This window comes from Glycine max, chromosome 6 (genome assembly GCF_000004515.6).
Source record: "Glycine max cultivar Williams 82 chromosome 6, Glycine_max_v4.0, whole genome shotgun sequence".
In the NCBI taxonomy this organism is placed as follows: domain Eukaryota; kingdom Viridiplantae; phylum Streptophyta; class Magnoliopsida; order Fabales; family Fabaceae; genus Glycine; species Glycine max.
Window position 1 is genome coordinate 19,133,540 of NC_038242.2, and position 27,305 is coordinate 19,160,844.

General features: G+C 32.0%; 2 protein-coding genes across 3 annotated transcripts; both read right to left on the bottom strand.

Moving 5' to 3' along the window:
• Positions 1–38: 38 nt before the first annotated feature.
• LOC102662757 (zinc finger MYM-type protein 1) lies at positions 39–7,441 on the bottom strand. The gene is made up of 2 exons (XM_006582501.1): positions 7,333–7,441; positions 39–1,306 (listed from the first exon to the last, which is right to left on the bottom strand). Exons 1-2 carry the CDS (start codon positions 7,439–7,441, stop codon positions 39–41), a joined length of 1,377 nt encoding a protein of 458 aa, XP_006582564.1.
• An 84-nt stretch (positions 7,442–7,525) lies between these two features.
• LOC100808826 (tip elongation aberrant protein 1) lies at positions 7,526–17,205 on the bottom strand. Of its 2 annotated transcripts, XM_014776614.3 has the most exons (12): positions 17,110–17,205; positions 16,713–16,951; positions 15,887–16,036; positions 15,535–15,702; positions 15,205–15,357; positions 14,941–15,093; positions 14,611–14,775; positions 14,309–14,479; positions 13,680–13,863; positions 13,404–13,608; positions 12,050–12,317; positions 7,526–7,851 (listed from the first exon to the last, which is right to left on the bottom strand). In XM_014776614.3, the coding sequence occupies exons 2-12, from the start codon at positions 16,870–16,872 to the stop codon at positions 7,787–7,789; spliced, it is 1,842 nt and encodes a 613-aa protein (XP_014632100.1). In that variant the 5' UTR covers positions 16,873–16,951; positions 17,110–17,205; the 3' UTR covers positions 7,526–7,786. The 2 variants fall into 2 exon arrangements, with proteins under 2 accessions (XP_014632100.1, XP_006582028.1); XM_006581965.4 differs by lacking the exons at positions 16,713–16,951; positions 17,110–17,205 and adding an exon at positions 16,558–16,705.
• Between the last annotated feature and the right edge of the window lie 10,100 nt (positions 17,206–27,305).

Here is a 27,305-nt window from a genome sequence, read left to right on the forward strand (position 1 = left end):
TGGATAGGGGTGGATCCAGACAATAAATATCAATGTGGCTAAAATATAAAAGAAATTATAGACTCAAGCATATTGACCTTACCAAAAAAACCACTAACATCTTTGTGAGTCTTAGCACATGCAACAAGTGCCAATTGAAGTTGATGGGCAAAACAATGCACATAATAAGCGGATGGATTTTCATTTTGAATTAAAGTTCTCAAACCACCAAACTTACCTCGCATATTGCTAGCTCCATCATATCCTTGCCCCCTTATGCTAGATAAACTCAAGCCATTAATAGACAACAACTTCTTAAGTGCCTCCGTAAGTGACTTAGCACTTGTTTCTTTAACACTAACAATCCCAAGAAACCTTTCTTTTATGAAACCTTCACTATTAACATAGCGAATAACAGCAGTCATTTGTTCTTTACCAGCAACATCATCGGATTCATCAATCAAAACACAAAATACATCATCCGCAATATCACATACAATTTGTTGAGTTATTTCACATGCACAAGCAGCAGCAAGATCCTTTTGAATCGTAGGAGCAGTCATAAAGTTATTGCCCAGAGCACAATCTATTACATTAGCTATCTTTGGGTTAATTTTCTTTAAAGTGTCCACCAACTCAAGAAATGGCCCCTTAAATAAAGAGTTAAAGGACTCGTCACTCCCTCTAAATGGCATGCCACACCTTAAAAGAAACTTAGTAGCTATAAGAGATGTGTTTACAAGAACACGATATTCGGAATTCATTTGTTTAGTTTGATTAACAAATGCAGCCTTAATACTTTGGTTTGGGTTCATGAGAGCATAACTCATATGCACACAATCAACATGACTATTGGAAGAAGTAGCATGATTAGCCAATCTTTGAGAATTCTTCCAATCACTAAACCCCTTGGTCACAAAGTGATCTCCCCCGTATTTAGAGACATTCTTAAACAAAAAACATGGCAAGCAAAATGCTAGGTCCTTAGATTCACTATAATCAATCCAATCATACAAATCAAGCCAATTTTTTCCAAATCTACGTCTTTGATTACCTTTAAGAGACCAAGGGTAAACGAAATTATGAGGAGGTTGATGACGACCTATTTTTAAATAAGCTTTCCTTACCTCATTTTGGATGTCAGGATGATAGCTTGAAATTGGAGGCCTAATTCCTGGATCTGTTTCCAACAATTCATAATCAACAACTTTAATACTCTCACTTGGATGTTGAGTTTCTGATGCTTCTAGATTTACCGAAGAAGTAGCTTTGTCTCTAGAAAGCATAGGAAATTTTTTTTTCATCCTATAAAGAGACAATGAAACCACTAAAATTAGTTAATTATCTAACTCAAAGCCACTGTAATATTTAGCTGTGCATTAATAATTCATTGCAAGAAGTTGAATTTTGAGGTTTATTTGGTGAAAAAGGAAAAGGACCAAGTCCCTGAAAGAGGAAGGAAAGAGAAACAAAATGGACAGAGCAAAAGCAAACAAGGCCTTTCATGGAAACCTTACCTTAACAAAGTCGTGGAACGGTGGAAGGGAAGAGGCCGAGAGGGGCAGTGGTGGCGACAGTGCACGACGCAATGGAAGAAGAGGCGTAGTTCACCGTTTAGCATTCAGATTTCAGAGGAAAAGGAACCCTAGGTCAGGTGCAGCACAACAACAGTGAACGAGAGAGAGAAGGAAGTTTTGTTTAAAAAATCCTACTAATCAAAATGACGTCGTTTTGAAACAAAAAAAAAACTCAAAAAATCTAAAAAATTTGGGTGTGGCTATAGCCACACTCTGCCTCAACATGGGTCTGCCCCTGCTTGTGGATCATGCCCTGTTGTAGCTAGTCTGCTCTACCTATTTCGGTTGATGAGCACTTGAGGCAACCTTGGACAACGATTGTTTTCCTGATTTAGGAACGACAAAATGTAACCCTTGGGGTTCATGTGTTTGTTTGTAGTTGGTTTTCCCCCCACTTGTTTCCTGAGTAAATCTATATGGGTGATATTTAGTAGCCTTATATTGCAAGTTTTGGCCTCTAAGACTAGTTGTAATGGCCTGAAATATAAAGGTAGTTGCTTAAGAATAGAGGTGAGAGGACAATCCAATTACTTCGGTAGCATTTAGGGGTTGCCTAGCCATTTGGGCAGTTCCAATGGTTCCAAAAGAGGTCCATACACCTTAACGCTTGTCATAGGTCCAATGATCAAAGGCTGGCATGGTTGAATTCTATGCAAAGAATTAGTCGACGCCTCCAACTGACCATGGTGACAGTGTTCCTCCTTTTTGGCCTTTTGAATCTCATTATGTACCTGGGGATTCACAATATCTTCCAAATCTAGTACATGATGTCTTGTACTCCTATCTCCATGAGCTAATGGATATAAAAAGGTGCAACTACAAGATTTGATCGTTTGAGAAAAAAAAAAACAAAAGCAATCGTTACACAATTGTATGAAATAACAAGTATCACACTAGATGAGAGGTTGAATAATGTATTAGATAAATGCTAAAAAATTTTCACAAAGAAAGATTATCCTTAAGTAGATATGCAAAAACCAAGTTATTATTTGTTTCATCCAATGAATAAAAAGAAATTTTTATGTAAATAACTAATTATCGTCCTATGCAAGATAAAACAATATTTTCACAAAAGTTTTTCAAAATAACACTTGTGTGACTAAGTGTGACAAAATAAGTTTAAGAGAATATTAGTAAAATAACTTAAGAAAGAAGTAGAAACAATTAATAACTACCCATGATCCTAGATTTTAGGAGATCATGAATTACATTATTTTAACTTCCTAAGCTTTTGTTGAAATTGTGGCCCATGTTTCTTAGAGTTGTTGCAAATAATGCAAATAAAAAACTGTTATTTTCCACTAACAACTTCTCTTTTTTTTTTTAAGAATTATGGATCCACATGCATTTGACCTTGAAAAAATTACTTTGAATTGTCTTCCACATTCAAATACTACTTTAGACTTGGTCTTCCACAAAATTGGATTAATTCAACTCTTATGTGTTAGCTGACAGAAATTAGTTGTCAGTTGTTAGCTGAGAGAAATTATCTGTTAGCTGTCAGTTGACAGAAATAGTCGTTAACCATAAAAAATAATTCTTTTAATTGTTAGCCATTAGAAATGGCTATTTTAATCTTCAATCATCTTTAACACTAGGACAAGGTAGAATCCATTGTTCTGCATTAGTTGATGGTTGTCTACTAAATTAGTCGTTAGCTTACGATAAACAACTAGCCTCAATAGCAAACTTTTTTTGTGTTAACAAGGTGTCACATGTCTTCTTAAGTTTTTGAGGAAGAAGTCTCAAGCTCTCGTTGTTTCACCCATAGTTTTAAAAATTGGACCAACCAGGTCGGTCAAACCAATTTGAGCATGACCTAGCGGACCAACTAATTTAGTCCAGCTATTGGATCAACTTTGTAATTCACCCACTATGCTGCGACTTGACCGAGTTGGTGATTGGACCAGTGACTCATGGGTCAATATGACTCATGGCTCATTTTTTTCAAAATAAAAAATAAAATGTTAAATGCTGAAAAATTAAAAAAATTTAACAAGAATGAAAGGGAAAGGGGCAAATGCAGAAAATGACTTCTTTAGAACAAAGTTGAGCTCTCTATCACCTCGAACCAACACAAACTCATAGAATTGGCATCGTCACAACTCGCATATCGTCATAGCAAGCACATCGTCGTTGCATTAACCATGACTCACACGTGGTCATCATGTTGTCTGTTTTGTGTCTCTAATTGTGCTCTTCCTCATTGGCCTCTATCATTGTGTTGCCACCAATGCTTATTTTTCTCTTTGCTCAGTTTATGTCTGGTGTTTTGCCAAATTTTTGTGTTTTGCCAAATTTTTGTTTTGTCCATGGCTTACTAATTTTTGGACCTCCTTAGTTGGGTTATGAAAAAGTAAGGCCTGTTCTATTCCACCCAACATTTTAGTTTTTTTCACCCTAAATTCTCTTTGTAATTTTTGCTTCTAAATATAAAACTTATAAATTGTGGTGTTCACACCCCAAACCTTATTGGTCTCATCCAAACTTATCTCAATCAAGCCTATTTAGGCTTTTAGAAAAAGAAACACACACATTGTCGTTGTTCTTTAGAGATAGACAAGTGAACCTAGTCTACTTGTAGTAAGAAAGTAAGAGTATTGAGTTATTGTATCCATAGAGACTTATTTTAACAATTAGAAAATCAACAATAAAGTTATCCAAAACAAATAAATTTTTAGAAGCATTTGTTGCAACGAAGTGTCAATTTGTTGTAGCCAATGTCTTAGGATTTTGTGCTTTTAATAAAGGAATTCACTGTAGCGAATTAAGTGTTCGCTATAGTGAAAATAAATTGCTTATAGTTTTTTAAAGGATTGTTAGAGTGAAAACAAATTTAAAAGTAGAAAAAGTGTTGCCCGGATGAAATCCATAAAATTATACATATGTAATTTAATCATATTCATTCTCTCATTTCAATGTAACTAAGATTCAACTTCAATGATAAATCCTAATTTCTTAGGTGATTAATCCTTGAGTTTTAAGTCAAATCCCTAATTACTTAGGTGATTCAACCTAAAACTAAGAACTTGAACCGTGAACCTCTACAATGCAAGAACATGATTTCATCCCTAAAACCAAATCCTTGCACAATTTCAATTAAGAACAAGGATATGAACATGTTTCCACACAATTAAAATCCCTAAAAGCTAGGTCGATCACTCTAAGCATGCATCTAAGCAAAGAATTGAAATAGAATTACACAACTAAGAGAATTGACTAGAAAATAGAGAATTACATACTTAAATTCTTTTTCTTTCACTCAACAATTGAAAATTTAGCTTATTTGGATCATGATTGATCCATATAAAACCTCAAAATATGAATCACAAATGAAAAAAAGAATAAGAGAAAGAGAGAGAATTTTGAGTTGCTATTTCTGAAATTAAAAAATGAACAAAAGATTCTCATTTGAGATGTTACAAGTTTTTATTAGTAAAAAATAATTTTACCAATTTGTATATTAAAATACAAATAGAATATTTCAGTAAATTGTTTCAAAATAAATAATAATTTTAGGTAAATAATTAGAGTAAAAATAATTTGTATATTAAAATCAATTTTAAAAAATTATGTAAATAATTTACATATTAATTTATGAAATTTATTTATAAATTATTAAAATATGTAAATAATTCAAAATAAAAACATAAAATAATATAAAAAAATTATATATTAAATATTTTTAATTTATAAATTTTTAAAATTTGAAAAAAAAATAATAACTCTTGAATAATGATACATAAAAAATAATGTTAATATAGTTAGCTAAACAAAATAAATGTTTTAGTGGTTTATTGTCTTGTCTATAAATACAAGAGTCATGATTTCAATTCTAATTAAGAAATTTTTTATTTTTAACTTCATATAATTTATTTTTCACATTAAGAATCATGTCAATAGTCTATATAAGTTCGTTAACATTAATATGTCACATCAAAGTCAACATTTGATTTTAGATAGTGAACTAATAGAAAAATTAAAATTACTTATGAAAATTAAATATCTTGATTTATAAATAAGAATACGAAAATTATAGATTTAAAATTATAAAAAAAATAAATTACAATTTAATTTTTTTTTAATTAAGACATAAAAAGTCCGTAGAGCCTACAGTCAAGCTCATTTAACTCAAGTTAAACGATTTGGGCTAAAAATTTGCAACCCATATGCAGGCTGCAGGTTATGTGGGCATTACAAGAACCCAAGCCCAAATCTCCGACTCTAGTTGTAATATTGTTGAAAAAAAAATAAAAACAAGAATTTCTTTTTGGGTTTTTTAAGAAAGTATCCACACTAGATAACTTTCATGAAAATGTACTTTTTTTTACAGATGGTACAAATCCATAATCCTCTATTTTGATTTGCTTATTAAATAAATTGAAGCAAAAATTTCAACTAATAAGAATAGTACCCTGTGTTTTTAGGACATTGAAATAAGAAATCAATAAATGAAAAGTTTTTATTAAGAGTGTACAAGAAATCATAGAAGAGTGCACTATAACATTTTCCAATAGAAAATTTTCTACTACTCTTTACAGGACACGGTTAGCCATTTTCATAAAAAAAAAAAAGTGTTGATAAAAAAAGTTTTCAAAATGTATCACTAGTATTTATTGACATGGGTAATATTAAAGCAAAATTTTGCAACATACATTCAAACACATATCTCACCAAATGGACAAACAGAAACGCCAAAAACTACTAAGACAAGATGATAAATAAAAACAAGATTTCTCTATTGCCCTGAGGCGTCTAACTCAATTGTTTTAATTATGTGATTTTAATGTCCTACTAGTAATTTACAAAATTAAATAATTTTAATCCATTCATCATGTTTTTTTTTCTATTCATAGGAATTAAAATTAGATATCAGATGGTTTAAATCAATTCACACATTCATGCATCTTGTTTAATCAATTAAATTAGATCCTCTCAATTTTTTATTTGTTGATAAATTTGATTATACAATTTGAAAAGTGATTCTTTCATTCTCTCCATGCTTGAGGACCAAATTTTTCACAATCACCTTAAATTACTATCCTTTTTTTTTTTTTTTTTATACTTGGTCATTTTAAGACTAAAATAAAATAACCATTATTTTATTTTACTCGATGTACAATTTTCACCTTCTTATAAAAAAAATAGACATTTGATCTCTTTATATTTTCAAAATCAAGGATTTTAGTTTAACCTTCAATTTTAGGACATTGATAGTTAATAAGAAAATACTGATCGTTAAATTGTTGATGCAACCCTATAATATTGAGTTTTTCTAAATTGATAATTTGATTAGTAAAGCATTTAATTTAATACGAATTAATTAAAAATTATTAAAAATACTCTCTTTAAATTCCCTAAGAATTCAATTAAAAAAACTCAACATTACATTGTTACATCAACGATTTAGCATTCAACATTTTTTTATTAACTTTCAATACTTGAAATTGACGATTGAAATAAAATCCTAGATTTTGAAAAATAGGAAAGCAAATTTACAAAATAAGTAAAATATGAAGAACAAAATTATATTTTAGTCTAATTTATCCTTTCAATTTACCTTTTTTTTTTTACTTCTATCTCTAAATTAAATTTCATTCATTTTTAAAAATTGTTGATATCTATAATTAATTTTATATTACAATTTAAATTATTTATTCATCGTAAATTTAAAATATAATTTATATTAAATTACTTATTCATAATAAATATTAATCATATAAATTTAATTAATGATTTATGTATTAAAAAATATATCTTTCCCCCTTGGTCTTGCCTTGCCTAAGCCCAAACCTTATCCCACCACCATAAACCCCATTCATTTTCCTTCCAACCAAATCGTTCATACCACTCACAGCTTCGTCTTCACACCACAACACAGACATGTTCACATCATCATCTCCCACCTCACTAGGTAGTGATGCCCACAAAACAAGGAAAAAATAAATAAAAAGTTGGCAACTACAGTCAACCTCTTAACAAAATCTTTTTTTTCCTTGCAAAGACAAGTTTAATGTCGGAAAAACTCATTAGTTTCAGTCTTTCAGACAAAAAATTCTAATACTACCCCTACACCTAAGGTAATAATGGTTTTTCTCAACAAATTTAAGATCAATGCCTGTCTAGGTAACAATATACGTATATCCCACCAGTTAGCACTTTTGTTTGTAGTAAACTGTTTACGAGCATCTGTTGTCACCTTCAGAAGAGGAATGCACAACCGCTTGAATTCAAGTTAATTTTGCTTGTTCATTGTGTCCTTCTGTCCTTGGAGTTGTGCAATCCCCTGTTACACCTGTATTCAAGGCAACAATAAGATTATTGGGGGGACCAAGGATGCATTTCATATAACAAGAAATGTACTCAAAACTCGCAATATTTTATTCAATAAATTTTTCAATTGCTATTATGAAATGAAAACTACCCCTTTTAGCACTAATTGTCCGAAAATCTTAATTCAAAAACCAAGTCATGTTAGATATATCTCTCTACAACTCAACATGAGCTTAAATGTGGTCTGCTGTAAGTAAACATCACAGTGCCGCATCATTGTGGTAATTAAGATTTTTCACTTCCAGTGAATATTTTAAGTGCTTTATAAATAAGTAGTAGCATCATACGGTTCTTAAACTGATAAATTTCATAATATATTAGTAGATTAAAAATCAAATCATGATTATTTTGATTAAAAAAATTATATTCTAATTAACTGCATGTTCAACATCTATTCTGACAATAGCATGTTTTCAGGGAAATAGATGGGTTTCTTCAAACAAAGGAAAATTTACTCCAGATTTTCAAGTTTTCAGCAATACACGAGTTCATATAACATCACAAAGACATCTGTTGGACGAAAAAGGTGGTTGGATGACACCCTTTGTACCGTCCAATCCAGTCCTCTAAAATGTAACTTAGTCTTCTGTATGATCGTCCAATCATGCTACAGGAGGAGCGTCCAGTCCTCTTAGTTGTTAGATGGTTCAGATAACAAGTTCTGATTTGTAACAGTTTTTTGTCATTCCTTGTTCCTATATACAAGGGAGTTAGTTATAAGGGTTGAGCAGACTCTGAGAGAGTGAGTTTCTGAACCCATTAATTGTATTAAGTTTTTCGTGAATAATAACAACATACTCTTTATGTGTTACTCTCTTCTTCTTCTTCTCTGATAGTCTTCTTCCCTATTCTGAACTTACTCAGTCTTACACACGAACTGGTATTTAGAGCATCGATTCAGATCATTTCTGCATCTATTCGTGGTGGGTATCAATGATCAACCATTTTGCTTTTCTTTTTGTTCGGGGTGGGTCTTCAAGATTTGTTCAAGAAACTGGTCAACACAATCAAGATTGACAAATTTACAGGAAAGAACTTCAACCTCTGGCACATCAAGATGCATTCCTTGTTGAAAGAACAAGGAATTTGGGCACCTCTCTCTGGCCTACCGTCAAAGATTGATAAATCTGTGCTAAGCTCATTCGATAATTCTCTTGTTTCTATTGATGAAGTTCTTTATGAAGTTTCTGAAGAACAAACTACATATGAGTTGACTCAAGCTAGCGAAACTCTTCATTACGAAATTAATATGCTACAAGTTGCTGTAGAAACAATGTCTATTTGCCCTCTAAATGAAAGGAGTGTCTCTAAAAGAGCACTTGGGCAAGTTAAACTCCTTATGGAGCTTTATGACATTGATGCCAAAATAGAAGATAAAGATCTTGCAATGATTTTGTTAGCCTCTTTCCCTCGTTTATATGAGAATTTTATGAGTTCTTTATGTGTTGGAAAAGACTCAATTACACTTGAAGCAAGTTCAGTCTTTATTCGAGAGAGCTTCGACTCAAAGCATCTGGAAATAGTGATGAAGCTGCTGCATCTAGATTATCAATGAACAACACTGCTAAAGGGGAAAAAAAGAAGAAAGACAAAGGAAACAAGAAGGGCATGATTTATCCAAAGGATATCTGTAATTACTGCAAAGAACCTAGTCATTGGAAGAAAGATTGTCCCAAGAAAACAAAGAAAGAATATGTTGCAACCATTGTTCAAAATGATTCCTCATCAGAAAACGATTTGGTACTCTTTGTTGTTGATCAACAACAACAACATTCTGAACAATGGATAATGGACTTAGGTTGGTCTTATTATATGTGTCCACACAGAAACTGGTTCGTGACATATGAGAAGAAATTTGCTGGTAATGTCTTGATGGGTAACAGTGCCCCTTGTAAAACAGTTGAGATAGGTTCTATACAAATCAGAAAGCATGATGAAATCGTTAGAACTTTAACCAATGTTCATCATGCTTCAGAGCTTAAGAAAAATCTAGTCTTTGTGGGTGTCATAGATTCAAAAGGTTTTACTTATTGTGCTGAAGGTGGAATTATGCAAATAAAAGGGAAAGGAAAGTCTGCTGTAATGCAGGAAACCAAGCAAGTAAATCTATATATCCTATTATCCTTAAAGGGTCCATTGTGACAGGTTCAACCTCAACTGTTTCACAAGTTGGAAGTCATGCGTCTAATGATAATTCTTTGTGGCACATGTTGCTTCGTCACATGAGTGAAAAAAGAATGAAAATTCTGAGCAAGCAAGACTTAATTGGAAACCACAAGATGAAACCTCTTCAGTTTTGTGAGCACTGCGTCTATGGAAAGCGGCATAGGACAAAATTTTCAAAGGCAATGCACACTATAAAGGCTGCAATGGACTGCATTCACTCTTACTACCAGGGGCCTTCAAGAGTTTCATCCCTAAGAGGAGCAAAGTACTTCCTCTTTGTCATTGATGATTACTCAAGGATGACATGGATATTCACGATGAAGCAGAAATCAGAAGCCTTCAAATTCTTCAAGCATTGGACAATTCTCATGCAGAATTAAACAGGAAAGAAAGTAAAGCATCTTAGGACTGACAATGGTTTGGAATTCTATTATGAAGAATTTAGTGAATTCTGTAAAGATGAAAGCATTGTTAAACAACATACTATTCGATATACTCCTCAACAAAATGGAGTAGCTGAAATAATGAATATGACCTTATTGGAAAGAGCCAAATGCATGCTATCTAATTCAGGGTTGAATAGAAATTTTTGGGTTGAGGTAGTCAACACAACATGCTACTTAGTAAATTGCTCCCCCTCCACTACCATACATTTCAAGATCCCTATTGAGGTATGGTCTGACAAACTTGTTGATTACTCAATGTTGAGAGTGTTTGGATGTCCAACATACTATCATGTAAATGAAGGCAAACTTGAGCCAAGAGCTAAGAAGGGTGACTTTGTAGGGTATGTAAATGGAGTAAAAGAATTCAAAATTTGGTCTTCATCGGAAAGAAAGGTCATTCTATGTAGAGATGTCACATTTGATGAACTCTTTGTATTACATTCTAAGTCTGTAGAAGATTCAAACAAAGAAAAGGATGTCACTAAGCAGCAGGTGGAGTTTGAGAGCTCCACAATCAGAAATTTTAGTGATCAAGAGCACACTGAAGCGTCTGATGATATTGAACAGAATCATCAGACGCAACCCCAACAATATCACTCAAAACCAGTTGAGGAGTCTAACCAAACGAATCAGAACCTTCAAAAGCAACCTAACTGCCTAAGACTAGAGCACCCCGGAAGTCTCAAAGGCAAATTAAAGCACCTGAAAGATATGATTTTGATGATATCATATCCTATGCCCTTCAGGTAACAAAAGAAGTTGATTTATTTGAACCAACCACCTATCATGAAGCAATCACTTGCGCTGAATCTGATAAGTGAGTGATGGCTATGAATGAGGAGATGAAATCCCTTCAGAAAAATCAGACTTGGGATTCAGTTGAGTTACCTGAAGGCAAAAAAGTTGTTGGATGCAAATGGATCTTCAAGAAGAAGTCTAGTTTGTCAAGCACTGAAGTCATCAAGTATAAAATAACTAAAGGCTATAGTCAGAAAGAAGGCGTGGACTACAAAGATATTTTCTCTCCAATTGTAAGACACACATCCATTCGTGTTTTACTTGCTCTTGTAGCAACCTTTGACATGGAACTAGAGCAACTTGATGTGAAAACAACTTTTCTCCATGGAAAGTCAGAGGAAGATATTCTTATGAAACAACCAAAAGGTTTTGAGGTGCAAGGAAAAAAAGATTGTTTGTAGGTTGAAAAGGTTTCTCTAAGGGCTAAATCAATTCTCTTAAAATGTGGGTTTGGATCTCACTAAAAACTAAAGCATATTAGGCCAGAGGTTCTTTTTTCTTTCTTTTTTTCTTTAGTAGTGGGAGGGAGATAGAATTTTGAACTCAGTTACGTTTTACCAATAAAAAAATAAAAAAACAAAACAAAGCAACTTATCAGTTGATTTATTCAGTTTTAACCGTCTAAAAAATCACAGCTGGAAATGTTGCAATATGCTAAATGAAAAGGAAATGCCATTTTATGCCAAGACATGCAAAAGACAAAATCAGTCAAGCCAAAGAATCTTCACTAACTGTTCCATGGTTTCATACCTTCATTTGGCAGACACACAATAATCTCAGCTGCTGCAGGTTTCAGGACATCAGCATTACAGTTTGGTGCATCACTCATTTGAGTTGGAATTTCATAGTTGGAAACTGGCACATTTATTTGAACACCAATTTGAATTTCACCTTTGGAACTTGTCACATCATTGGATCCATCGTTTTTCAAGCTCTCAATTAAGGATTTTGGTGTGTCATTTTTTTCATCACCATTTCGATTCAAAGAAACAGCTTCTGGTTCTGGGTTGACAGAAACCTGCACGATAGTCATGGATATGTAAGAAAGAAACCTTAAAAAACACTTGCAACGCATTCCCAGAGATAATCTTTATTGGCTCATTATTATATTTGGGATCACCAGACACCAACTAGGACTCAATAACTCAAACTTGGGATTAGATTCATGCAAAGCAACTGGAGGTGATCTTTTATTCACTCCCACCATCTAGAGCCATTGAAATATTCCCTTATATGGAGAATGTTATCTTGTGAGATCACAGTATAAAATTGAACATAATTTAACCTCCGGAAACAAAGGAAAAACCTTAGTACAAATATCCTACAAAGGTATCAAACAAATTAGATCCTGACCAAATATATTTCAAAGGAGAAACGCTTGAGGTAAGGTTGTTGAAACAATACATTAGTGAAAATAAAGAAATATTACAGAAGAAAACCCCTATAATCCAAGAGATAAGCTCCTCACACAATCTCTAGTCCTTACTAACTCTAGTTCTTACTAATAGAAACTTCCCCTGACTGATAGCCCCCACTCATTCTTTATCCTACATGTATTTGCCCCTAATTCAGTAACTGTCTCAATACTCAGCACCTTCATTTTTTTCTTTTCCTATCTTGCCTCTCCTCTCATACATGCGCCAGATTTTGGGCCCACTTGTATTTTTCTGAGTCCTTTTTTTTTATTGTGTATCCTATCACATAACATATATGAAATGAAAAATCAATATTTATAAGAAACAGAACAACATTTTCCAAAGCATAACTTAGTGGCATTCCAGAGCTTTTCTTGCACTATACCTATGGAATTTTTATTCACCAATTGAAATTTATTTCAACCTTGCAGCAGTTCCAGCAATATCAAATAAAACACAACCTCTAACCATGTAAAAGATCATATTTATAACCACCTTCCTTCCAATAACAAAACTCAATTGGAACCTTTTGTTATCGATTTAATTTCTTTTACACTAAAACAATCAATTGTAAATTTTAAACTAATCCCCGTTGATGCCTCTAGATAAAATTTTAGAGCCACCAATCAGGCCTGTGTCTAGAACTCTTATTTAACAGAAGTAGAATAAAAATAAAAATACTAATTGACCTTAAAGGACTCAGCAACAGTTGTCGGGTTACTTGATACAACAATAGTATCAGCATCCTTATGGCATTCATGAGATTCTGAACTCTCTCCCCGTAATTCCCGTTTATCTTGCATTCTGTCCTGCCCGAGCACTTTATAAGCCGTTACATTTTGTGAATGTATACCATTTGAAGCAGGACTTAAAATTTCACTGACAGGCCTTTTCCTGTTTTCAGAATCAAGCATTATTGGAGATTCATGGTAGTAAAACATTGCAAAGAGAAAGAGAAGACATACCTACTGGAAGTATTAGGAACTGGAATAAGAGTGTTAGGCTGGTTTTTAAACAGAACTCCATGAAGAGGCTTTCCATCAATAACGGTTTCAATAGTATATCCTGCTGAGTTTTTTTCCTTAACTTGGGCTTGAAACATTTTCTTTCCAGGAAGCAGGGACTGATTTACTGGGATATTTAGTCTGCCTGTAATCGTGATGCAGCATATTTAAATTCCCACTATGAATGTAAATAACCAAATACCATTTTCCATTCTTTGATCCTCCAGGCTCATAAATGGTCTACATTTTTATAAAACATTAGAAAATATCAACTTGCCACAACCATGGTACCTGTCTCAATAAACATAAACAAGTAGGAAGAACAGGTTCCAACACTAATGTGAGTACAGCTAAGAGCACTAATTCTCAAATCTCACTACCTTGACATTATCTACTCAAATGGCCAAAATCTTTAAGACCAAGAAAATGCATTACCACAAGAGAGCATGTAATATAAGCTGTGATATACATTTGACGGACTTCCTAAATCCAATATACCAAGTATGACAGGAAAAAACATATCACTTCAAGGAAAAATAATTTTTTTTTATTGTATTCCTCAGAAAGTTAATATATAAGCAAGTTCTCACTTGGTTGGCTACAGTTCAAGATTTCCATAGGCTGGTTACTGGCAGCACCCACTCCATATCCACACATAACTGGGTTTCGGACAAGATTGGGATTTTGTTCTAGACATTTCCGCTTCAATTGCTTCTTTAAGGATAACTTCTCTGGTCGCTGTTCATTTTCCCGTGCAATCCCTAATTGTCAGAAATATATTGAAAACACAATTCTGTCACATACTTCATAATCTGCAGAAATACTAGAATCAAAATGTTCCTCAGTAAATTTAATAACAGGAAGAAAAAAAAAAAGAGACAATTTGCTGAACCTGTGTATAGGTAATACATATCATCCAGGGCCTCCAGATTTCTATTACAACCACCAACAAACACAAGAACACCACTCATATATGGGTCTAAACAGTCACCAGCTACAGAAAATCTAGCAGAAGGACCATTAGGTGTAGTTGCCACCTTCGTCCACACACAAGTCTCTGTTTGCAATCAGAAATGAAAAATTGCATAAAGGACACAGATTTAAAACATGAAAAACAAACAAATAAATAATAAATAATTTACTAAAAACTAGTAATGAAAAGGTTTGAGCTCCTATTTCTGTGTTAATCATACTTATACGCTAGCATCTATATCAAACATACCAATGTTGAGCATATACAGGTCGTTGTATAGGTTGTGAGCATCCGTAAAGCCCCCAAAAACAAACAAGTTCATGCCAAAAGAAACTGTAGAATGACCAGCTCGAGGTGGCAACAATTGGCCTGACGTACACAGTTTACTCCAGATTAGAGTATCTGCATTTACAAAAGTTGCAGAGTAAATTATACTATGATAAATGTCCCCTTTTTTTGCACTAATAAGCATATCATAAATATAACACTTATAGAATAGGATGCTACAAATACCAGTATCTAGGATGTGGACATCAGACAGATAAGAATCATTTTCATCTTCACCACCTATCACAATAATTTTGTTTCTCCAAGATGAGCAAGTATGGCCATCACGAGGAGATGGAGGAGTGCCTGATGTTGTAGCACGGTTCCAAACGAACAATTCTACAAGTGAAAAGATGAAAAGGAATTATAAGCATATTTCTCATCTCATCCATTAATAAAAAACTGCAAACTACTAATGCAAATGTAATTGTATAGAAGAGAGTAAACAGAAGACCAACAAAATTGCAAAGTGAATTAGCTAAATGAATAAATGGTAGTGAAACAAAGAAAAGTCACCTGTATTCAATATGTAAAGGTCATTGTAGTACACCTCATTAATATTATCAGCAGATTTCCCACAACCACCAAACACAAATAGTCGTTTGCCAACAAGTGCTGCATCATGACCCTCTCGTGCATCCGGTGCCTCCCCTCTCACAGTTGGAAAAACCCATGTATTTGAAGCTAAAATAGTTTATCAACAGTGACTACCATGAAGTAAAACAATTACTGTACACTACAGGGTGTACATAAGTAGTAGATCATCCAAAACTCATTTTTCTTTTTATCTGTATTCTGTAGGAATCAAAGACAACTATCACAGGGTTTACAAATTACAACATGTGTAAGAATTAGAATAATGACTCACAAGTATCTAGTATCTGCAAATCATTCAGTAGCTTGGTCCCATCAGTACCCCCAAACACAAACAGATTATCACCAATAACGGTGCAACTATGGCTGTCTCTAGGAGTAGGTGGGGGCCCCTTAATTGCTGGTTCACTCCAACTCTGCTTCACTGCAAATTAGCAAGCATGAATCATAAAATAGCTGCACATTAACTTGCTAGAGACAGTAACAGAATAAATGCATAGAAACACTTCCAAAAAAAAATAAAAATGTAACCCCACAAAGCATAGAAAAATAAATTAGTACACCATTCAAGTTACCAAAATCCTCTTTTCCAATTAGGGGGTCTAGTCTAGCTCAGTCTTCGATTTATACCTAAAAAATAAAAATCCACAATCCCAAACCGAGTCTACCTAAAAAATAAAAATCCACAATCCCAAACCGAGTCGGCCTAGTGATGGCATGAAATTCTAGGTTAAAATCTTGGTGCCGTTATGGTACAAAAAAAAAAAATCTCATTACCAAATCCTCAAAACAAATTAAAAACAAATAAGATAACGGATTTCCCAATGGTACACGTATCTGATCATTAAGATTCAACAAGAAATATAACAAAATAGCAAAGATGAAAAAAGTGAACAAATAAAAAAAATAGCAAAAAGCACAGTGCTTGATAGGAACCCCACCCACCCATAACACCACACCATGCATCGTGCCCAGTAAGAAGCAGAAAATGACAATGCGATCAAATTTAATAAATCATAAAAAATAAAAAAACAAGATTTCAAAAAACAAGAAGAAGAAAAGTATTCCCATTAACAAAAGAGAAAGTGGAAGTTACGAACGAGTATCGAAGACGTGAACTTGGTTGGTCTGACAGTTAAATTTGCCGTAACCGCCGAAGAGATAAAGAAGTCTGCCATCTTTAACGGCGTTACACGTGTGGCCCCACCTCTTCCCTGGTCCTTCTTCTCTTCCTATTCCCTCCACCTTTTCCCACCTCATTCTCTCTTGTCTTCAAAATCTTTAAACAAAACAAAAAAAATGAACCAAACTTTTCCCTCTCTTTCTTCAAGTTTTAATCCTGCACAAGAGAAAAAGTGTGTGAATATCAAAGAAACAGAAAACAAAAAAAAAAAGAATAAAATAAAATGTGTATCACTAATATTACTGTCACTACAAGAAGAAAAATAATGAAATAAAATAAAATAAAAAAGTGAAAATGGGATACAGAACACAAACCAAGGAGAAGAGACTGAAGAGTGAGTCCTCCTGAATCTGATTCTGATTAGTGGCCGGAGAGAGAAGGAAGAAAGATTGTAATTTTCTTGTTACTGTATTATTATTTTCTTTAATCTTACTTATTTTTATAGGTTGTGTATCCCTTAATATTTCTTAATTTAATAATTGTAAATTATGTTTCCTATACAAATATATTTTTTATCATTAAATGATTTTTCTAAAATTAGTGCAGGTGAATGTATCAAATAAAAAAAATAATATTTGTAGTGCTTTGAAACGTTTGGATGCTTATGAATTGATGTATTTTTGTTTGACAAATTTTAAGATAAATATTATCTAGTGTCTTAATTAAAAAATTTAAAATTAATTTTTTTATTAAAGCAAATAAAATTATATTATTTATGATAATTTTTGTAATTTTTTATAATTTTTAAAAATATTTTTTTTCTTAATCAATATCCTTAAATTATATGTAACTTGTTTTTTTTAATGTTTTAATGAGATTAATTCATTTTGAGATTGCATTTATTAAGTCTTTGATTTTTACACTTTTCCATAAGACAGTGGGCAATGTTTTCTTACGGTTGAGTTATTCCACTGTATGCCTTTATATAATAAATAAATCAAAATAATAAATAAAAACATTCATTGTATTGTCTTTATGTAATAAATAAATAAATTTATCATATCTAAGATGATATTTATTTTCCTCTAAAAAAATTATATTTATTTCTTTTTTAAAGGAAAGTTACTAAATCTTTTATATAAGTTAGGTGTATTTTAAGAAATTTTGCTTCAACTACTTTATATAACTATGATTATAAAAAAAACTACTAAATGTAATATTTAAAGAAATCATTCAAGATTTTAGTCATAATTTATATTTTTTTTTCTGGAGTACTCATAACTTATCCAATGATGTTGGATAAAACAGACAGATAAAATTGCTCATTTATTCAAAATTTGTATAAAAAGAACTTTATTTAAAAAAAATTGAGTTGTTAGGTGAAAAAACTAAAACAACTTATTTCAACTTATCTATAATCTCTTTTTAAAAAAACAAAACTTATCTTTAATTTATAATTTATATATTTGTGAGTTTTCAAATATTTTTCAATTATATTTTATGTTTGTGCATGTACGTGCAACGCACATATGTGTGTAATATTTTCCTTATATAAATTTATTATTTATCATTTTTTTCTAGAGTGCACGTGCATCATGATTAAAGAATTAAAAGTTAAAAAATTAATTAAAAATTATAATAATTAATGATATTAATATATTTAATCAAGATTTTTAATTTTTACTTATTTGTTTCTTATTCATTAGGACAATAAATAGAGAGAAAAAGAATTTTAAAAATTAAGACATTTTCAAATGTTTATCTACATAAGCAGATTTTTTTTAATGTTTGGATTAATTTAATTGAAAAAAGAGTACTTTATCTTAAACTTTACCTCTTTTGTTAATAGTATATTGTAGTTTCATCCTAATTGGTCTTAAACTTTTTTTTTCTTTGCAAATGAATATAATCTTTAATTTTGTCTCAATTAATCCTTAACAATTATCTCTTTTACAAATAAACATCTTAATTTTAATTTTATCTCATTTTTAAGACAAATCCAAATATCATTGAATATGTGTAACCAACTCAACACAAGTTGTGTCAAAATCCTTGTGATAAAAAAATATGCACAAAGAGATTTACATCTCACAATGCCAAATAGGCATTAATTATTAATTATTAATACATTTGATTTTTATTCTTAATAAAAAAATTCTAATTATTTATTTATTTCTTATAAAATATGTCTAGGATAATAGATAGAAAAATCATTCTAAAATTAAGTGATATTTTGAAATGGTTAAATTAGGAATTTTTTAATGTTTGGGTGAATTTAATTTATTTTGAGATGTGCATTTATTGTAATTAAGTTTTTTGTATAAAAAAAAACTTGCATGCATTAATTGAAGTTAAGAGAAATATTTTTTTTCCCTAAAGGTATGTATCTCCATAGCCGAAAGTCATAAAATATCCATTAATGAGAAACTTTCATTCCTACATGAATTGTTATATTCATATAATTTGAACTCCTCACATATGCTTAAAGAAGTCAGACTACTTGTCATTTGTGTCACGCCTTGTGGATGTTGTAAACATAAATATTAATCAAATATTTTTCAAGACCTTATTTTATTATCTATTGAAATATATGTAAGATTGATAATCAAAGCTTCATATCATACTCCATATTTAATTAGTATAATTTTTTATTAAATGATTTTTTTTATAAATTATATTAATAATAAAAAAATATTTTTGACAGTAATATAAAATATATATATTTAAAAGAATAAAATCTAACTTTTTCACCCATATAAAGAGATTTCATATTAGGATTTTTTTGGCGCTAAATTTTTCCTTATATCTCTTCTTTTTTGGTATTCAATAATAGGATTATTAAATCTAATACAATAATTTATTTTTGAAATTACGTTAATACCCTACTAGAAAATAGGCCATTAACATCGATTCTAGAGAACATTTAACATCAACTTTGAATTGATGTTGAGACGGGCATCATTAAAAGTGAGTTATTTTTTACATTGGTTATAAAATCGATGTTGGAAACCATAATCTACATCGATTTTGACTAAAATCGAGATGTTACATAGCAGAATACAACATCGATTTTGACATAACCAGTGCTGTTTTTGCAAAAAAAAAAAATGTTGTATATTTGTTAAATGAAATCAAACATGCAAATTAAAATCAGAATCAATCTTGACACTAAAAATATATATACATAAATTTATATTCAAATTATTATCAAATAAATATTATTAAATAAGTAAACACTTAAAGTACATCAAACCATCTCAATACATAAATATCATCTATAAGCTATGCTAAACATGAGTCTAACAATTCTAAAATTCGTTAAATACTCAATGCTTCAGTTTTAACTCTTAGTAAACATTTTTTCCATTTAATGTGAATTGTCTTTATTCTCAATGGTTCCAATGTTGTTAGATGAGTAAAATTCTCTATCATATAATAAAAGATAACTTAATCAGTGTAAGTAATAACAACTATAATAAATTAAATCTGTTATGAAATAAATAATTACCATTTTCCAATTACCCTTAAAAGTTCTTAGGAATATGGTTGACATCTAATGCATGACATAATAGTCACACTCAATTCTTTCTCTTTGCTTATTACACTAAATTCAATAAGAAGTTCAAATTTATCCCCAAATTAGTGTACAAAGTAATAAAATATCATTTTGAAGAAATCAAACATTGTTTAAATTACAAACTTTAAATGGAATCCATTTAGCATTTGCCTTGGATTTACTTTCGTGTTTATCATTGAATTTCTTCAAAGCACTGGTTAAGAGAAACATACATGTATATTGTACAATTAAAATATTTGTATAATACCAAGGATAAAGTAAATGTGTTACAAATTAAAACTCACATGTTAACTATTCCTTTGATATAGTTGTCAGGCTTATTGTGCAAGGAATAGAACCAAGCGACAACATTGTCCTTAGGACATATAATCAACAGTTGTCAATGTACATTGCATTAGAGAACATTAAGTTATTATAATACATATATTATTTAAATGTATTTGTTCAGTTTTACTTACCCATTCAAAAAGACTCCTAGGTAGACATTTCTCTTTGAATTCTGCATCCATTTTTTAATATAATCCTCATATTCAAACTGTGATTGTCTTGATTTCTGTATGGGCTATGACTCAAGGAATCCATACATAGAACCATTCCCTGATCACATACTTAACTCATTCATAAGCCTATTTTTGTTAAAATGATGTAAATTATTAATCAATTTACAATTAATTATAATTAAAATGTACATACATAATCCACAATTGTATAACAACGATGTTTAGATATTAACCACTGTGTGCTATTTCCCCAAGATCTTCATGCTTTATATATAAAGGGAATATTATCATTGTGCACCCCAAACATAGTTGCATCTCACGACACCTGCATAGGCTTGAGGAAAAGTTGCGGGATCATCAAAGTCATCTAGTAGATGGGATAATCATCAGGTTTCGCCCTATCAACAAGCTTTTTCGGTCCCTTCGATACCTGTTTATCCTACACAGTTAATAAACATAAGTTAATAATAGTCAAGACTTTATTTTGGTCAAGTCTTTTTTTTAATAATAATAAACACAACAAAAAAGAAAATACATGTTCTGAAAAAAGCTTTACAATATGTTTCGCCCAAGCAATGAAGGTGTTCAGGGCCTGTCCCACTAACTAAACCTCTTTAGTGGGTATAGGGACATAAGCATCAGCATCTCGAACTTCTTCAACACCCACCTTCACCATATCATTGGTCAAAGGCATGTGGTGTACAATTGATGACCCCTCATAAACTCTCCCAAGGACAATTAAACGGGGAGGACTATCATCAACATACAACCCGCACTTATCTAAGATATCAGTGTCAGGGTCCTATCTTGAGGGATCAACACAACTTCCCTTTTTGCTCACACAGGCACCAGAAGACGCTACATTTGGCTCAACTGGATGTGGTTGCTGGGATTGCATCTAGCTGAACGACAACATTAGTTGTTTTGTCACTTTTTCAATGATCGACTATTCTAACTCGTCTCGAATATTCTATGTCAACTCCTCTTTAAGATTTTGTTTTAGTTGATCTAGCTCTTATAGGCTTATCGATGTAGATGTGTGGGAGCTTTGTGATGGTGGTCCAAAGTATTGTTTGATGGTGACACAAACTCCAGCAACACGGACACATCCAGGGTGCTTTGGTCACCCAGTGGTAGTAGTCAGTACATCCTGATGTCCATGGGCAACAAAGCTACCCTATGCGGACTGCTCTTCCAGGGAATCCTGCAACCAACAAAATATGGAATTGTTTATGGACTATTGTTTTTATGATATATAGTTACATTTGAAACTAAAATTTTGCTTACAATCTTATCAGTAATTTAACGTACTACCTCAAATGTCATCTGGCCCAATTGCTACATCAACTTGCTCAATTTGGGACCCCTTTTACATGTCTCTCAATTCACCATGCCATATCTATGTTGTATAATTCTTTTCAATCTCATCACAAAGAAGATGTTCTCATATGTCATCTACTACTTGTCATCTCACATTCAAACAGTTAATACAATGACACAAATATTTCCCATCCTTATATGGTCGAGTTCTTTTCAAGGAAAATTCCAAGAACTATTCAACCTCATTCTCAAACATAGGGCTCATGCAACTTACATTCATCTAACTTTGATCCATCTTTCCTCTTCTATGATACTCACAAAATTATTCCATGGATGAAGATCTCATTTTTTTTATTAAAGGCATGATCCTATCACAATCAAGAAGACATTTTTTTTATACTTGATTCATACACATAGGTTAAGTATCTTTTCTTAGATTTAAGGAAATTTTGGCAGCATTTCACATTGATCTCCATGTACACAACATGAAAGCGGTTTCCATCAATTCCACCACAATCAAGTATGCACCTAGAGAACAAAGTGAAATGCACTATAATGAAATTTCATCAAATTTAAGAAAGGACACTTAACCTATAGATATGAATCTAGTATAAAAAATTACTCTTCCCAAACTGTCTAAATAGACAATTCAAGATTCAATGCAACAAAAATGAAAAATGGATAAAAGAAATATTGCAAAAACATCTAGCAGATATATTAATACAAAATTATCATGTAGAGAATTTAGCCTAAACAAATAAGGTCTTATCTAGTTCTTTTATTATCCCTGTCTTTCTTTTTTTGTGTTGTTTTGTGCACTTTTTATTGCATAGATAGAGTCAAAACACACATGTTGTTTTAGCTTATTTTGTTATGAGTTCAACTAACTCATGGCATATGAGCGGATTTAAGTGATTTTTGGACCTTTGGTAGACTCGTAGTTGCATAAGCCCTTTCTTTTTTTGGTGTGTGTGTGTGTGTGAGAGAGAGATAAGGAAGAACACATAAACTAACTAGTCACTCTAATAAAACAGAATTTAGAAGCAGTTTGAAAAGAATTGGACTGATGCGTCAACCTATCCATGATCTAACTTTTGAAAATAGATCCTTAAATAACCCTTGATTTGTCTAAGTATTTAAGATTGATGCTTGATGGACCATCACAAATGATTATATATTTTTAATCTTTGATTCCAAGGAAAGAGAGCATATGACTAATATAAGCATAGCTTTAAAAATTGGCTTGGTGACTGACCCAGTCATGGAACTAGGTCAGTGGTCAAACTAGTAGGTCACTAATTGATCCGCATGACCCGGTCTGTAATAAAAAAATATAAAATTTGTATACCTGTCTTAAAAATATTTAAAAATAACACCACAAATTAATATAATTCCATAACATAGATAATTAGATACCAAAATGTTAAAAAACATCATTGTCCAAGTTCAAACAAACAAGTAACAAAGATTACAAACATAAATAAATAACTAAATAAGTTCAAGTTCAACATATGTTCTTAAACAAGTTCAATTTTTTTCTATGGCCAAGGGGCATAAACTAAGTCATTGTCATTTTCCCTCTAATATTAGGCCTTGAATTTTAAGTAGATGTTTCTTAGGATGTTGGTGTTTCACCAGATGTCATCTATGATACAATTAAACACTTAATAATTAACCTAAATTAGGACTGCTAATCTGCTATTAGATATGTATATAACTAATGAGCCTACAAAATAAATTCACACCATATGTATATGACTAATGAACCTACAAAAATCGAAACAAATCAATACCAAAGTACCAAATAGGCAAATACCAATGCACTAAATGTAGTCTACCGAGCACAGGGATCAATACATAAGTATCAAACTACTAGTGCAATCTAACCAATTAATATAAATTTGAAACAAATCAATACATAATTACATAGATCACTAATTAAGAAATTACTAAGAATATAATAGCATCACACGGTCATTCATACCTTGTTTGAGAATGGAAAGGTAAGGGGTAAAGGTGATTGGTGACGTTTAGTGCAGGTGAGGGCGACCTTGACGGCATCGTGCAAGGACAACCCGATGTTGATGTGGTGTGATGGTGTAGCAACAATTGCAGGGAAGACTCATTGAGGCAGAGGTAGAAGGTGAGGCCGTGAAGGCGACCTCGACGGTGTTGTGCAAGAACGACCTGACATTGGTGTGGCAAGATGACACAGCAGCAACAACGGGGGTAGAGATAGAATGTGAGGTTGTGAGGGCAGACGACACAGACTCATTGGACTCAGAGAGACTAAGGCACCGCGAGATTGCAAGAGGAAAGAGACTCAAGAGAGGCCAACACTCAAGAGGGTTTCTAAAATGGCTTGAAACAATGTCGTTTTGAGCTATAAGGAGAAAAAAAGAAAAAAGATAAGTGAACTGGTCTGGGTCAATGGATCACCGATTTGATCATAAACCCGACTGGGTCGCTCTAGATGGAAATCACAATCGATTGAACGTATGACTTGACCTAGTCTAGCCACCAGGTTGTAGTCCGACCGATCGGGTCAATTCGAGTTTTAAAACACTGAATATAAGGCTATTTGAAGGAGAAGATCCTATTTATGAATTAAAACCAAACAAATATGTATCAAGATTTTACATTTTCATCTCATTTTTTATACTATAAATTTATCATAATTCTTATCATAAAGAAATTTTAAAAAAAGTATTTATTGTGTGTTACAAAGGCACAAAATTGAACCATGTTAAAATTGATTAAGAAAAGGAGATATAAAATTTATATAACTTTTTTTTTGCAACTTATATAACACTGTCTTCTCTTTCTCTTTGTCTCTCTCTCCCTCTCTCTCTATATATATATAATAATACTGCTATCAATATGTATTGTCTCTCTTATTTGTTGGAGAAAAAAGTTGTATAGTTTTGATGTATAAATAGGGTTTCTCTCAAGAAAACAATAACTTGTTAAATAGATGTTCAAAATTAACAAACAAATTAAAAAGGAGAAAAGAACAATTTATTCTATAACTATTTCATTTAATTGTAACATGCAGACATGGATAAATCATATATATATATATATATATATCGACCACCCGGTCACAATCCAATGAAAACCGCGGATGTGGCTGTTGGACCTTGGCTTACATATATAGTAGAACCCATCATGCATGCGTGGCGAATATATATAGAAGTAGTGGAACGAGAAGCTCCACAATAGCTAAAGTTTTGCCCATTACGTATGTTTATTATGTACAGGCACTTAAACAGTACTTGCAAGTGATGTTTTTAGCTAATTAAGTACCCTATAATTAGTATGTACCCAAAACCTATTTATAAAGCAGCCACACTATTTCCACAAATCAATTGGGCAGCTGGAGTTTGATGTTGATGCATTTTGTTCAGGCACCACTAGCTCTTTGTTTGTCCAAATGTCTAAACTGTCCACTGCTATTGGCCGTGCCTTGAAAGATATTGTCTTTTGAAGCATCTTGACTAAGTTGTGAAGCAACAAACTTGTCAAGCACTCGCCAATTAGTTACCGGATCCACTGCTTGTTCATTGGAATTGTTAATGTTGCCATAGGTTGCCTGAAAGTTTTGCTGACCAACATTTTCTTGTTGTATGAGTAATGGGGGAAGCAGAGAAGTTGAGTGGTTTAAATGGTCTAGAACATATGCTTCCATGGGATTATTAATAGGGGTTATGGCAGAAGCAGATTGAAGCAATTTTGGGCTCTCTAGAAGTGGAAGCTGGAGGAAGTGGACAATTTATACTTGAAGATATTTACAATTTATGCATTAAAAAAGATGACAGATACACACAGATACATTTTAAAAGAGTTAAAAGTGGACATCTGCCAACAAAATATAAAAATAAAAACAATCTCTTTATTGAAAAAGTATTTGTTATATGAAAATATAATATATTTTTTTTATAAAATTGTTGTTATGTATCACTTGAATTGAAATATTGACGAAATGTCCCTTCTCCCTGTAGGACAACATGTCTCTATTAGAGCATTTATTATATCTTATATTTCTCTCTCTTTTCTTTTTTCTCTCTTAATATTAAAATTTGTTGTATGAGTTTTGTTGTATAGATAAAATTCCTCACACACACACAAAAATATAGGTAAGTTACATACATTTTTCAATGGGAAAAGATGGTCCCGAAAGGGATGGAGTAATTACAGCACATAAAAGGCAGTCACCAAATGATACTAGTGGATTTGTCTTTAAGAATTGTAACATAACTGGGACAAGAGGAAAGACTATATTTTTAATTATTGATGCAGCACTGCTCTGTTGATTATGTGATGCCTAGGGGGTTGAAGTGAACATCTATTTACTCAGCTTTTGTTTCTTGTCAAAAGAAGACATTATTAAGGAAACAAAGGAGGGTAAGAATTACTCCAGGAGCAACGAAAGGAAAAACTGAGAGAAATAAAATGAATAAAACCATAATCTCAAAAGCACTTTCCAATCTCTCTGTATACCTGCAATATACCCCTCTCGAAAAATACATAGGTTGGAATCCACATAGAAGTCAACAAAAATATTGCCCCGGAAAAAAAATGAAATTTTAGTTTGTCCAGATTTAAATCTTATACCATAAAATAGATTCACCCAAGAAACAATAAAATCTCAAATCCCAAATTAGCAGGTAATCTTTAAAGAACCCAAATAGCCAAGAATTTGACCTTAAAACCATTCTCTTGCCTAATAATCATCTTGTCCTCTCAAACCACTAACAATGTTTCAATCCACTATCTTCCAATCCAAATTCATCCTATAAGTTAATTTCTTGGACTAAACAAATCTACAGTGTTCTATAGTCTGATATGATTTAGATTTAAATTTTAACAATTAAATTGAAAAAAGATCTTTCATATAATTCAGCTCTTTTTAACCTATTTAAAGTGTGTTAAAGTTTCTCCTTTGTTTAACGAGAGAAGAAAAAAAAGAACCATTATCCTTCAGTTCATTGTGTATTTAGACTATCACATTTTTAAAAGCATTAGCTTATCAAGATGGGTTTAGCTTGTAGCATTTAGAGTTGTGAAACACATTGAACATCCCCTGTACCTGGGCTGGCATAATGCCTCATGCGAAACCAAAAGTATGAAAAACAGACTAAAGAAGCATTTCAGAATAGAGATAAGATAAAAG

What these genes read in the sequence shown, in the direction of transcription:
- LOC102662757 (XM_006582501.1), bottom strand. Translation starts at nt 7,441, where the DNA reads ATGTCTGTGTTGTGGTGTGAAGACGAAGCTGTGAGTGGTATGAACGAT. An exon ending in AAGGTTTGGGCTTAGGCAAG is followed by an intron (nt 1,307 to 7,332) that starts GCAAGACCAAGG and finishes AACTAATTTTAG; the next exon opens with TGGTTTCATTGTCTCTTTAT.
- LOC100808826 (XM_014776614.3), bottom strand. Translation starts at nt 16,872, where the DNA reads ATGAGGTGGGAAAAGGTGGAGGGAATAGGAAGAGAAGAAGGACCAGGG. An exon ending in AGTTCACGTCTTCGATACTC is followed by an intron (nt 16,037 to 16,712) that starts GTTCGTAACTTC and finishes GCTAATTTGCAG; the next exon opens with TGAAGCAGAGTTGGAGTGAA. An exon ending in TTTGCAGATACTAGATACTT is followed by an intron (nt 15,703 to 15,886) that starts GTGAGTCATTAT and finishes AAACTATTTTAG; the next exon opens with CTTCAAATACATGGGTTTTT.